Raw genomic sequence first — 13,333 nt, 5'->3', positions numbered from 1 at the left:
GACAGGGTCCCATCTGGTGGAGCAGAGGAGCTCCAGAGCACCTGAGACTCTTTGCCAGTGATGTGCTGTGATTACAGCTGCAGAAGAGGAGCATTCACCAGCCAGGCTTCCCCAGAACTGACCCCAAACCCTTTCTCACCTTCAGGAGCTCCTTGTCTGTGAATGCCATGATGCCTTCAAATATAATCACGTTGGCGCCATATAGGGTTTTCTGTGGAGTCAGAATTGGTGTGGTTAGACAGAGAATGTGTGTTCAGAGAGGTCCTATCGCAGGGTGTCTCTCTGGGTTGTTAGTGACTGACACGAGTGCTGCTCACTCGAAATACAGGCCCTGAGCCAGCCACGGAGCAGAGGGTGATTGCACGAGTCCGACTGCAATGGGCAAGGGATGGAGGAGTCCAAAAAGCACTTCCCTCTCCTGCCTTGGTCGTGCCCCACCTTGTCCCACCCCCATCAGTGTTCCGTACCCATTCCTTCTTCCGGCTGTGGGTGGTGAAGTCGTAGATGGGGATCTTCACACTCTTGCCTTGCTTCAGCTTCTTCAGGGTGGCGATGATGAGGTCAAAATCAAAGGCATCGGGGTGGTCAAAGTTGAAGTCATTGCTGGCTGCCTGCTCCTGCTGCTGCTTGGTCAACACCTGCCCACAAAGAAGGAGTCAGCGCGTGTGGCCATCCCCACCAGCAGACTTTCCCCCCAACCACCATGCAACTTCTCTTGCCCCAAGAGCCATCTGAAGCCACGGCAGCCCAAGAAGCCTGGTCAGGCAACACGCAGCCTCACCTTGTAGAAGGAGTCCATGGACAGCAGAACCACCCAAGGGACATCGAGAGCCTCAATGATCATGGTGGCCACTGTGGTTTTCCCAGAAGCACTGCCTCCTCCCAAGCCTGCCAGAAAAAAGAGGATGAAGCCACCAACCCCACAATCTGCCTTTCCAACCACAGGGTACAGTCCAGGTCCTGCTCCGTTGCACTAAGTTGGAGGAACCTCCAAAGAGGTAGATCAACAGGCACTACAAGAGAGAGAGTGCCCTCAAAAACGTCAAATGGCACGTACTGTAACTGCCAGCAACGTGCACGGCTGCAGCTGGGAAACACTTCTTAGATGGTTTTGTAACAAGGGGAGAGCTGCCATGAGAACCAGCCTAGCCGAAATCCCTGGGAACTCGTGACAACCCAGGCAACAAGAGTTTAGGGAACAAAAAGCAAAGATTGTGGTCTGCCCAGTGCCAGCTATAATCCATCACCCCCATCTGTGAGCCCTCAGCTTCTGCCCAATCTTACAGCTCACCCGGTCAATGCTGGACTAACCACAGGGACTCTTCCTGCTCCTGGTCTGAGCAGCTCACAGCCTGGAATCCGGGGCCAACCTTACGTTCCCAAGGAAGACGCGGGGCACAAATCCCTCAAGATCTCCTGGAGAGCCACCAACGCTGCCCCAGCTGAAGCACAGAGGTAGGACAGAGCCCGACACAAGCTGCCTTCACCTACCTATCACAAAGGCCTCCTTGGACTGTGTCCCATGCTCGTTGTACCACGGTGGCCGGCCGGCTGTGTAGATGGTCCTCTTGCTGGTGCGCAGCAGGGGTGGCTCCGACTTGCATTGGCTCGTGGTCCGCTTTCGGGGTGGCTTGCTGGAGCCCACGGCGGGGTACAGCCGGTCTAAGGACTCGGCACTGCTGTTGCTGGGGGTGGGGAGAGGAAGAGCTCGGTTACCAGGGATGGGGAAGGGTCCGCGTTCTCAGTGTGTGGGAGCGGGGCTTCTGGGGGATCCCAGGTATGGGAAGCAATGGAAGAGAGGCAACAACGGAAGGGGGAGAGGCAACTGCAGCCCTGCGGCAGCACCAGCAGCACCCACCCCCCTGCAACGCCAGGACACAGCCAACATCGAGAGATCCTCACACAAATCATAGAATCATCACGTTGGAAAAGACCCATCAGATCATTGAGTCCAACCATTCCTATCAAATACTAAACCATGCCCCTCAGCACCTCGTCCACCCGTCCCCTAAACACCTCCAAGGAAGGTGACTCAACCACCTCCCTCACCCCACTGCGTGGGGAATGCCTACGTTCAATAAACACTCTGGTGAGCTCTTGAAAGCACTGATGGGTGTTATTACAGAGGGCAACAACCTGTCCTGATCTACTGAGGGACCCCTCCGGGGGGTAGAAGCCAATCGCACAGGCTACAGCTCAATCCTCCTCCTCCTCCCATGCACATTCCTTTTCCTCTCACAACTTTGAGCCCTCCGCTCCCATCCAGACCTTTAGTTCTCCCACCCTGACCTTTAGTTCTCCCACCCTTTAGGGCTGAAACCCCTGAGGACAAGCCTGTGAGCTGCGCAGACCCAAGCCATTCCCATCCGCTTTGCTGTGTGGGTTGAAGCAAGCACCAAGCACGGCCAGAGCCCTCAAGCTGTTAAATTCCTCTCTCTTATCTCCCCTACCGCCACAGCCCAGGGAGGAGACGAAGCTCTTGAGCCCTTTTGAGCTTGGCAGCAGAAGAGCAGCGGCTGGGAGGCGATAAGTGGCCTCTGGCCAGGAGATAAGCTGCAGCCGCACTGCCCGGCCAGCACGGGGATGGGGAGGATTATTTATACCAGCTCCCGCTCCTCCCCACTCTCTATTTCGCTGCCTCGGAAAGGACGTCTCCTCCCCATGACACGGTGCAAAGGGCTCTCCCTGCTCAAGTTTGCTTCTCTCCCAGCTGTAACCGGGCCTGGAAACGAAAGTTCTGCAAGGTCAGAAAGCCCTGAGCAACCAATCCAAACCAGGCACCGTTCGGTACAGCCTGGCCATGCTGGCGGGGCTTTGTTGCCTCTCTTGTTATTTTTTTTTGCTCTTAAAAGCGCTTAAACTGCAGGGGTTTAGAGATTCGGGTTTGATTTTAAGCTGTTTTGGTATGAAGATTAATTCTCTTTCCTCCCCCAGCCTTTTTTAGAACGATTTTAGATAAAGATCTGAATTTGAGAGCAGATATCTGCACGTAAAGCCTCAACCTCCATGAGCGTGGGGCCACTTCCCGCGCCAGCACAGCCCTGTAGAGCAGACAAGGAGGGAGCGGTGTGCTTGGCTTTGCTGAACCCCTCCTCACAAAAGGAGGGCTGCAGGTCCTGTCCCTGCTCCAGGAGACGTCACAACAATGTCAACCCTACCAGTAGGACCCCAAAGTCTCCTCAGAAGTGCCTCAAGCCACCAACTTCCCTTGGATGAGCCCATTGGTCGGCACCGAGCACTGCTGGCCTCTGGCTCATCCAGGAGCTGTAAACATCCAAAGACTGAGTTTAAAAAACATCATCAGGAGGTAAGACCAGCCAGGAAAGCCTCTTGGGGTTTCTTTCCATGCAAAGGTGGCTCCTTCCACCACAGAGGCAGGAGACGCAAACCCAGACGGGATATTTCGGTCTCCTCTCCCACCAGCGATGCTGCTGCAGCAATCAGGCACCACGCGTTATTCCCAGAGCGGGGCCGACATCAGCCAACGATGCCGGCGCATAAACAAACTCATTTTGGCTTGATAAAAGCAAGAGATGACACAAGCACAGTTGTTTACCAGAAAATAAAACGGTTCCTTTCATCTGCATCCGAGCCCCTCTCCTGGGACTGCGGTTACTCGAGAGCCGAGCTGCCGGCGCTGCCGCCGAGGGCTGCGCTGTCGCTTTTCCCCTGGGGATAAACAGCAGTCTCCATGTGATGGGTGAGCGTTTTGGGACGCTCTGCTCTCCAGTGCCAGCCACAGGCTGCAGACCTGCACGCCGTGATGCTGCGTAAAGCCACAGTTCCCAAAGTGACTCCAAGTTGGGCAAAACTTTGGGGTTTGAAGACGGAACAGAGCCCAGGCGAGAGGTTGCCAAGATCTCCTAGAGGTGCCTTCAGTCAGCATCAACACAACCCAGCTTCTGGTGGGGATGAGGGGATTTGGACCCTGGTGGCTGTGGCTCGTGGTGACATCCTGCTTCCCCGTGCATCCCTGCTCTGCTCCCTGGGGTGCTCGCAGCACAGCAAGGGTGCTGGCACAGAGGGGACCCACCGGCAGCTCTGTACCGGGGCGTCGCTGTGGGATGTGGGAACAGCATGGTGCAGGACCCGGCAGCCACAAACTCTCCGCGTTGTCCCCAGCATTTGGGAACGCTTCGCCTTCCCTGCAGCCTGAGCTGGAATCGGCCAGGAGGAAGCCTGACCCGTGGGGATGCCCAGCACCGGGGTTTGCTCCCCAGAAGGGCTCTCCAGCCCCGCAGATGGGCTGGCACAAATGAAAGAAGCATTTTGCTCCCACTTACCCCAAGCGTGGATTTACTGGGCTGAGAGAGGCTCCCTCCTCCCATCCCCATCCCGGTGCTCTCCAAGTGAAGGCTCTTAGCATCTGGCTGCCCTCCAAGGTGCCCAGAGATCCCGGTTCCATGCTGGACTGGCAGGGGAAAGGCAGCAGGTCCCACCGGCCCCTGCAGCCAGCAAGGACAAACGGCCAGTCCCCAAACCTGAACTTGGAAGCAAACAGAAGAACTCGTCCCTCCCGTAAACAACACACGGACTGAGCGCGCAGGGCCCTCCAAATCCGGCTGGCTTCATCCCACATCCCGTGGGAAGCTGATCTTTCCCCCAGCTGCTGGTGTGTTTTCGCAGCCCTTGGCTGGCTGCGAGCCGGAGACCGGGACCAGAGGACTGGGATCACCAAGGGTTCACTCCAGCAAGTGGGGACTGCAAGCAAACAGCTGAAAACAAGTAAAAACCCACCCAAAAGCAAAGCAAAGCAGCAACTCACCCACCGTCCAGGCCGAGAGCCCAGCAGCCCGATATGCGGACGCTAGAGAAGGCCGGGGGACTGCTCATCCCCACCCTGGCATGAGCGGGACGCGATGCTGGGTGCGTCGGCTCCTGTCCCCCAGTGCTGGTGTCACTGCGATGAGAGGGCGGCCGCTGCGGTGAGGCTCCCTGGGAGAATCCCGGGGCACGGAGCCATGCACGGCACGGGGAACGCAGGGTCCTGAGCGACGCGGACCCTTCAGCAGATCCAGGGATGGGAAGATGGAGGCAGGAGAGAAGAGCGCGGCCAGGGGAGTGTCTTTTGCTGGGAGCTGCCGGGCGGTCAGCACGCTAAGAGGATAGCTTAACCTCGAGATTACGTTCATTACCTGATATTAATAGCACTGGCTTGATTAAAGAAAAAGCGGGGGGGTCGGGGGAGTGAAGCGACACCTCCCCTCACCGCCCCCCAGCACAGGCCATAAACACTGGTCGCCCTGCGCCTCTGCGATCGGGGCCGGCTGCGACGCGGGTCCGCGGGCACCTCTGCACCCGCCCGGTAAGTGCACCCTCACCACTGCCAGAGAGCTGCGGGTACCGGAGGGATCCCAGTGCCGGAGAGATCCCAGTACTGGCAAGATCCCAGTACCAGAGAGATCCCGGTGCCAGCGGGGAGGGGGCTGCAGGGGGATCAGAGGGGGCAGGGATGGAGGGTGCCCAGCCAGCACCCCGCTTCCAGCCGATGGAGCCGGTTGGGGCTCAGGCGCTGCCGGCTGTGCCAGGGCTGTGGGTGCAGGACTCGACCCCTGGCAGTGGGAGGTTTGGCTGTGAGCCCCCCCAGAGCGCTCGGCTCCCCAAGGAATGGCTGCCCCTCGCCATCCCCTCAGCCTCGCAGTAAACAAGTGGGTGAAACTCAACACCCCGGTGCTCCGGGTGGCTAAGAATAACGTCCCGCTGCCTGCTCAGGCCCTGCAATCTGCTCTCTCAGCCTTCCCCCTGCCAGCTGCCTGCTGCCCCCCTGGCCTTTTCGGCTCCTGTCCTGGCGCCAGCCTCGCCGAGGAGGGCAGGGAGCCCGGGCACCCGCATCGAGCAGCCCGCGGTGGGAAACTGGATGCCCAGCGAGGGCTGGGAGATGGCTGGGTCCCATGGGAAAAAGGGTCCTGGAGCACAGGGACTGGGGCAGAGCAGCCCAGGCAGGTGGCAGAGGCGACACCCAGCTCTGCCAGGGACACGGCTCATCGCAAAGTCCTCTGAGCATCGATGATGCCCCTGGCACAGCGAGCTGAGAGCTCAGCGTCAGCGCAGCCACCTCCGAGGGGGTGCAGGGAGGATGCTCCCCACACTCAGCATCAAGCTGTGCTGAACATCTGGAGATGGGCCTGGGATGGGGACAAGACCCCCTCCACCTCCTCCCCGAAACAGCAGGGTTATTCCAGAGGTGGGGAACACATGCTGCATCCCAACGTGCTCTGCAAATCCCTGCTGAATGTGGGGAGCACCAGGCACAGCTGCACCGCTCCCATCCTGCTCCTGTACAGCAGAGAAGAGCACCGACCCAACACACACCTGGATGACTACAACACTGCTGGAGGCCACGGACACGGCTCTGGGCCCTGGGCAGGGGCTGCAGGAGAAGCAGGATTTGGATAGGAAGGATTCAGGGATAACCTAGAATCATCGAATTGTTAAAGTTGGAAAAGACCAACTCATGAAGTCCAACCACCGATCCAACCCTACCGTGCTGATGAAACCACATCATGAAGTGCCACCTCTACAAGTTTTTTGAACCTCTCCAGAGACGGAGACTCCGTTGCTGCCTTGGGCAGCCTCTGTCAGCGCTTCACCACTCTTTCGGTAAAGAAATTCTTCCTAATATCCAATCTAAGCCTCCCCTGGCACAACCTGAGGCCACATTAACCTGTCCCCAGCTTGTGCGCTGCCTGGTGCACCAACAACGCCAGCAGAGCCAGCGATGATCAAAGGAACTTTTCCCATCCGGCGGTTTCAGCACGGACGCCTCTCTCTGTAAAACTGCTTTCAGAAGGTTAAAAATAAAACTCTCTTCCGCAGCGATTTCAATTCTTTCTCATTAAAGAAGCCCAAAAGAAAAGAAACCGGGAACTTGGCAGCGAGGAGCCCGAGCCCTCGCCAGGGCGGCATTGTTCCTTATCGCATGCTCCCTGGTGCCTTTTTTCCTGCCTTTGTTCCAAGCGATGGGAGCAACTCGCACCCCAGATCCCAGCCGGGCTCCCAGGTGGGACGGGAATCGCCCACATGGGCTAAGAACCCCGGCGGGGACCGAGCCTTCCTCTCAGCAATCGCTCCTCCACAAATCGCCGCCGCTTCCCGATTTGCTTCCCTGTTTCCAAGCTCCTGCACAGGCTGAAACCCCTGGGGTTGGACTTTTTTTCCTTCCTAGATGAGTCTTAAGCGCAAGAATCTCTCTGGAATGGAACTTAAAACTGAGAGAAACAGGACAGCAGGTGCCAAGTCTGGGCTCCCCTTTTCCTGCCACAGATGGAAAGCTGCTCAGCAGGTTTTCCTTGAGATATAAGGATGGAAGCGGAATTGCATGTGGCTTTTCCGGGTTTGGTCACTGAATATTGCCCCTGGATCCAGGTAAAAGCTTGGGACACACTAAATCCATGGCAAAGGGGTTCCTCTCCCAGCTCCTGTCCCTGCAAGAGGCACTCATGGGTACGTGGAAGCCAAACCTGCTCCCTCCACCTCTGACTGTGGTTTTTGTTGGGGTTGACTTGAGCTGGGCCTTCCATGTCCTGCAGCATCTTGAATTTAAGCCGAAAGCAGCTGCATCGCAGCAGCCTGGTGCAAAACCCTGGAGCTCCACACCAGGAACCGCTTTTGTCCAGGGACAGGGGTGAGGCAGGGCCAGATCCCACCACCCTGCAAGCCAGCCAGGTTGGAGGATGAGTTTGGTCCAGTGGGTGCACACGGAAAGGCTTTAGGAACCCCCAAGCGTTGGCATGGAGGAACCCAGCCAAAAGGATGGAGTAATCCATCAAGGGATGAAGGGACCTATCAAGGGACCATCCTGTCCACACTGCCAGCAGCTCCAGGGATGCTGAGACACTGCCCAGAGCCCCCACCATGCCCGGTCCCTCCTGCAAACTCATCAAACATCGTTCCCACTTTTCCTCAGCCCTGGCCAGAGCCAGCCAGGAGCAGGACGGAGCATCCCCGGGCAGCTGAACACACACACGCTCTTCCAGCTCCATCAAGGACTCAGATTCCTAACAACAAAAGGACAAACCTTTCCCTCTTCAAACCCAATTATCTTGCTGCTATTTTTACGGAGCGAGGACCATGGGAACAGCGCGGCCAGCCGAATGGGCGGCTCGCTCCGCACTGGAGAGACTCGGTTATACAACCCGGTTACTCATCTCTCACTCAGCCGGCTCCTTCCTCCCCAGGCTCATCCTCAGCTTCCTCACTGCCTGGCACTGACTCATGGGAAAGGCAAAAACAGCATCACCGGCAGCTGCCGGCTCTGTATTTGGCTGCTGAGACACAAGGGTTGGTTTTGCGCGGATTCAAGCGGAGCCGGTACCATGGGAACACCTGGATGCTGGTACCCTGCAACCAGGGATGCTCACATCCCTATAACCAGCTTTGCCTCTGCTCTGGTGATGCTCCAGAGCCAATTCCTGGGTATTTGGTGTTCAGGAGCTCTCATGTTCCTCCACACCTGAAGATTGTGTTGAAAATGGGAGTGGAAAACAGAGGAAAAACCTAATTGGGGAGGGAAAATCCCACTCTATATGAGGGTTGAAAACAGGAGTGGAAAACATGAGCGGGGAGAGAAAAACCCACTCTGTGTGGTGTTGAAAATGGGAGTGGAAAGGAGGGAAAACTTGAGTGGGAAGGGAAAAAAACCCACTGCATGTAGTTTTTTGGTAGCAAATTGCACTTTCCCTGCTCTGTTGGTGCATTGTGCCCGCTGGAGAAGAGGGAAAAACTCAACCTGTGGAGGTTTTTGGTAGCAAATTGTACTTTTCTCTGCTCCATTGGCAATTGTGCCATCAGAGCCAAGGGAATAAAAACATTCCATGTGTTTTTTCGGTAGCAAATTGCAGTTTTTCCAGCTTCACTGGCAATTTTACCATTGGAGGCAAAGGGAAAAAAATATTCTATGTGTTTTTTTGGTAGTAAATTGTAGCATTCCCTATCAGAGCCGCCACAAAATCCTTGGAAACCAGCGCTGCAGCTCATCCGCTGCGAAATTAAGGCAGAGAACCCGAGAGAAAAGGCAAAGGAATCGAAAACGACGGAGAAAACAGGCGCAGGGTGGCAAAAAATCATGGATAAACGCTTCCCTGCTGCTGCGCCATGGGATGCTTGAGAGGGTGGGGAAAGGAAAAGGGATTTTAGGGGGGAAAAAGAGGGTTTGGAGGGGTGAAAAGGGGGAAAAAGGATGGGATGGGAGGCCCCACTCGCCGAAGAGGAATCGTGGGACAGGACCGCGAGCGCAACGCTCCGGAGCCGCCGGTCCCGGCGGCTCCGGAGCGTTGCGCTCGCGGTCCCGTCCCAAAAAATTTGGATTAAGGCAAAGACGTGGGTCCCTACCTGTCGTGAGGCTCCTCCGGAGCCCCCTCGGGTCCCGGGGCCGCGGCCATAGCGAGGGAGGAGAGGCGGAACGGGGCGGAGCCGGCGCGGGGCTGACCGGGAGATGTAGTGCGGCGAGGGGAAAAAGGGGGCTGGGGAGGGAAAAACGGGGTGTTAGGGGGTGTAGGAGGGGGGTTGGGGCAGGAGAAGGGGGTGGGGGGCGAGTCGGGGGTGTGGGGGGCGGAGGGATGCTGCGGGATGCAGTGAGATGCTGGGGGATGCTGGGGTATGCTAAGGGATGCAGGTGGTGCTGTGGGTGTGGGAGGATGCTGTGGAGCGCAGAGGGGTGCTGTGGGGTGCATAGGGGTGCTGTGGGGTGCAGAGGGGTGCTGTGGGCATGCAGGGGGGAAGATAAGTGGTTTGGGTATGAGTGAGTGTTGTGGGATGCTGATGGATGCTGTGGGATGCTGTGGGATGCAGGTGGTACTGTGGGTGTGGGAAGATGCTGTGGGGTGCTGAGGGGTTCTGTGGGGTGCAGAGGGGTTCTGTGGGGTGCTGTGGGCACATAGGGGTGCTGTAGGGTGCAGATGGGTGGTTTGGGTACAAGTGGGTGCTGTGGGATGCAGTGGGATGCAGTGGGATACAGGAGGTGCCGTGGGTGTGGGAGGATGCTGTGGGGTGAAGGTGGGTGCTGTGGGATGCAGGTGGGTGATGGGGGGGTACATGGGGTGCTGGGGGTTGCAGGTGGGTGCTGTGGGATGCAGGTGGGTGCTGTTGGATGATGCAGGATGCTGATGCACCACAGGTGGGGGCTGTGGGGTGGCTGCACGGGAGCACCCGTGCCCAAGCAGTCGAGTGATGCGACACACAGCGCACACAACAGAGCTGGGGGGGCAGCAGGGGTTTGGGGGGGAGGGGCTCTGAGAGAGTCCTTGGGCACTGGGGAGTGGAGAGCCTGGGAGAACCCCAGCCCCATAGGGACCCCGGTGTGTCAGGCAATGGAGGGGATCTGGTTTTCCTCAGCATCGTGCTCCTGGGGCTGAGGTTTGTGGTGCCACACATCTTGGGGCTGAGGCGAGCGCTGCTCCCTGTGCTCCTCATCACACCCTCAGGGAGCCAGGACAACCCACCGGGAAATGGAGGGTTAATGGTCAGCAGTGGGGAGATTGGTCTAAAACTAGCGTTTGTTTAGGTTTGGTGCCAAAAAAGACATAGGGACAGGGCAGAGGATTTGTTCCCACACTGGGGTGGCCGGGAGCAGCCCCAGGTCCCACAGAGCTCCCCGGGGAGGAGAGGTCCTGAGCTGGACGTGGCCCCTGAGGCTGCGAGACGCTGCGTGCGGCCGAGGGGGCAGACACAGGGGCATTTGTGCCATGGGCACTGGGCTGTGGGGAGCATCGCCAGGGCTGTCATCGTGGAATGATTTGGGTTAGAAGGGACCTGAAAGCCCACCCAGTTCCACCCCTGCCACGGGCAGGGACACCTCCCACTGGATCAGGGGCTCCCAGCCCCATCCAACCTGGCCCTGAACCCCTCCAGGGATGGGGCAGCCACCACTGCTCTGGGCACCCTGGGCCAGGGCCTCCCCACCCTCATTGTGAAGAATTTCTTCCCAATGTCTAATCTAAATCTCCCCCTTTCCAATTGAAAGCCATTCCCCCTCATCCTATCACTCCGTGTCCTTGACAAAAGTCTCTCCCCAGCTTTCCTGGAGCCCCTTTTAGTGCTGAAGCTGCTCCAAGGTCTCCCCACAGCCTTCTCTCCTCCAGGCTGAACAACCCCAACCCTCTCAGCCTGGCCTTGTACGGGAGGTGCTCCAGCCCTCAGATCAACTTTGTAGCCTCCTCTGGACCCGTTCCAACAGCTCCATGACCTTCCTGCGTTGGGGGTTCCAGAACTGGACACAGGACTCCCGGTGGGGTCTCACCAGAGGGGCAGGATCCCCTCCCTCGCCATGCTGGCCACGTTTCCTTGGATGCAGCCCAGGACACGGTTGGTTTCTGGGCTGTGAGCACACACTGCTCGCTCGTGTTGAGCTTCTCATCCCCCAGCATCCTTAAGACCATCTCCTTAGGGCTGCTCTCCATCGCATCATCCCCCAACCTGTATTAAAACTGTGGATTGCCCTAAGCCAAGTGTAGGACCTTGCGCTTGGCCTTGCTGAACCTCTTGAGGTTCACACAGCCCCACCTCTCCAGCCTGTCCGGGTCCTTCTGGATGCCACCTCGTCCTTGTGGTGTGACAACTGCACCACTCAGCTTGGCAGCATTGGCTCCAGCCCAGTTTGGGGGGCTCTGCTGGGATGCAGACCCTGAGCTCCATCCCCAAGGGCCACCCTGGGAGGCTCCTTGGCCACCACCAGCCGCCCATGGAGGAAGGACAAACCCAGCCCAGCTGGCACCAAACCCACCCAGCTGCAGAGTAAAGGTGGTGATAATAGAAATAAGAAAAATCAGTAAACGTTTATTGGATACGGCTGTTTTTAATACACACAGCACAGCGAGCGGCGCGGGGCAGAGCCGCGTTACAGTACTCTCCGATGGAGGATTTTGCCAATGAGGAACAGAAGAACAGATCGTCACAAAACGGAAGTTTATTGTAAGATAGTTTACTGTTAAAACAACTTTATTTTTTGCAAATAAACACTTTTTAATATATATATTTATATATTTATATATATGGTTACAAGTGATAAATTGAAAATTCTTTTTTTTTTCTCTTTTCCATTTTCTTCTTTTTTTTTTTTAATTTTTCCCCAAAATACACTTATGCACTAATAACTGGCATCGACGAGAAACATTCGGATATGCCATGGGATGGGTGTCACCAGGAGAGAAAGAAAGAACAAAACGCTCCCAATGTTGACGGGCGCGAGTGATGCTCTGGGCTGGGGCAGCTCCGGAGGCAGAGCCGACCTCGCCGGCGCAGTGCGGTCGCGCCAAGGGTTTCCAGCCCCACGACTGAAGCTCTCGGGGATGGCTCGGTGAGGTTTTCCCTGACCCCACGGGGGTTTAGCCCTTTCCTCAGGGATGTGGGTGGCGGGATGGCCGTGGGGTGGCGGGATGGCCGTGGGGTTGCGGTGTCACCGTCCCCAGGTGCTGCGGAGGCCGGTGGCACCTACTGTGTTCCGAGCTCCTCCTGACTCAATGGGTATCCAAACCCCACGAACGAGGGGATGGTGGGGAGAGGGTGTGCTCATCCCTGTCTCACCCGTGGCCTCCAGAAGCAGCCGAAAGGGAACAACCCACGCCACCACCACGGCTTGCAAATCCTGATATTCCTGGTATCGCTCCAGAGCCTTCCCTGGACATCCAGGAGACTAAAGGATGTCTCATGGAGAAGGCAGAATGTATCCCCCTGGAGCGATGAGTACTGGGGGAAAAACACCTTTTAAGGGGGGAAAAAAAGGCCCTGAAAGGTTTCACTTTCTCCTAAGGAGATTCCCACTGGACCAAGGTGCTGCTTTCGCAGGGGCTAAGAAACGCCTCCAAGTTCCAAGCGGACGGGGATGGTTCCAGCATCAGCACCACCATCCCCACTGCCCGCAGCCCATCGCCTGCTCTGAGACCCCCGACCAAGCTGACACCCCCACGAGGCCCCCGCCAGCCCTCCTGCTCCCACCCCTCGCTCCTCCCAGGATGCTCATTTGGAGACACTTCGTTATGGAAGCCGCGGGATGGGGTTTTGAGCCAGACCGTCCACCTAACCCCCAAGCTGGCCCTTCCTTAGGTCTCCCCTGCCCCAAGCAGCTCCTGGCTGCTCCTGCTCTGAGGCTCAGCTCCAGCACAGAGCACAGTGCTGCTTATTAATTTAATCCAGGAGAAGCCGATTAATTGCATGTTAATGAGATTTGAGCCCCGTGCCATCCCCAGGCAGAGCGGGTTTTAAGGTGAACATCCAAACCAGCAGCCAAGGCCACCTGGGTCCCCCTCCCCAGGCCAGGAGCTTTGCCGGGGGCTTCCCCCTAGAGTGGGACATCGATTCGGGATCCAGCAGCTCCCCCTGCCCCTTCGCGAAGATTTCA

General features: G+C 57.4%; 1 protein-coding gene and 1 long non-coding RNA gene across 5 annotated transcripts in view; one reads left to right on the top strand and one right to left on the bottom strand.

Moving 5' to 3' along the window:
* UCKL1 (uridine-cytidine kinase 1 like 1) overlaps positions 1 to 13,333 on the bottom strand; it is a 179,119-nt gene that overhangs the window by 12,559 nt on the left and 153,227 nt on the right. For 3 of the 4 annotated variants that reach the window (XM_069871532.1, XM_069871535.1, XM_069871531.1), the window contains exons 1-5: positions 4,766 to 4,884; positions 1,492 to 1,685; positions 782 to 888; positions 468 to 638; positions 140 to 211 (exon numbers count right to left, since the gene is read on the bottom strand). In XM_069871532.1, the coding sequence (XP_069727633.1) occupies positions 140 to 211; positions 468 to 638; positions 782 to 888; positions 1,492 to 1,685; positions 4,766 to 4,833 (612 nt within the window). In that variant the 5' untranslated portion in view covers positions 4,834 to 4,884. Of the gene's footprint in view, positions 1 to 139; positions 212 to 467; positions 639 to 781; positions 889 to 1,491; positions 1,686 to 4,765; positions 4,885 to 9,330; positions 9,388 to 13,333 lie in introns of those variants that run through there. The other variant, XM_069871534.1, reaches the window with a different exon arrangement.
* Positions 4,328 to 6,819, top strand: LOC138728336 (uncharacterized). The gene is made up of 2 exons (XR_011338698.1): positions 4,328 to 5,305; positions 6,169 to 6,819. It is a non-coding gene; the product is annotated as an uncharacterized lncRNA (long non-coding RNA).

The sequence above is a fragment of the Phaenicophaeus curvirostris genome, chromosome 18 (assembly GCF_032191515.1).
Source record: "Phaenicophaeus curvirostris isolate KB17595 chromosome 18, BPBGC_Pcur_1.0, whole genome shotgun sequence".
Taxonomy (NCBI): Eukaryota; Metazoa; Chordata; class Aves; order Cuculiformes; family Cuculidae; genus Phaenicophaeus; species Phaenicophaeus curvirostris.
Note: the sequence above shows the minus strand (reverse complement) of the source record. Positions and strands in the feature narration are given on the sequence as shown.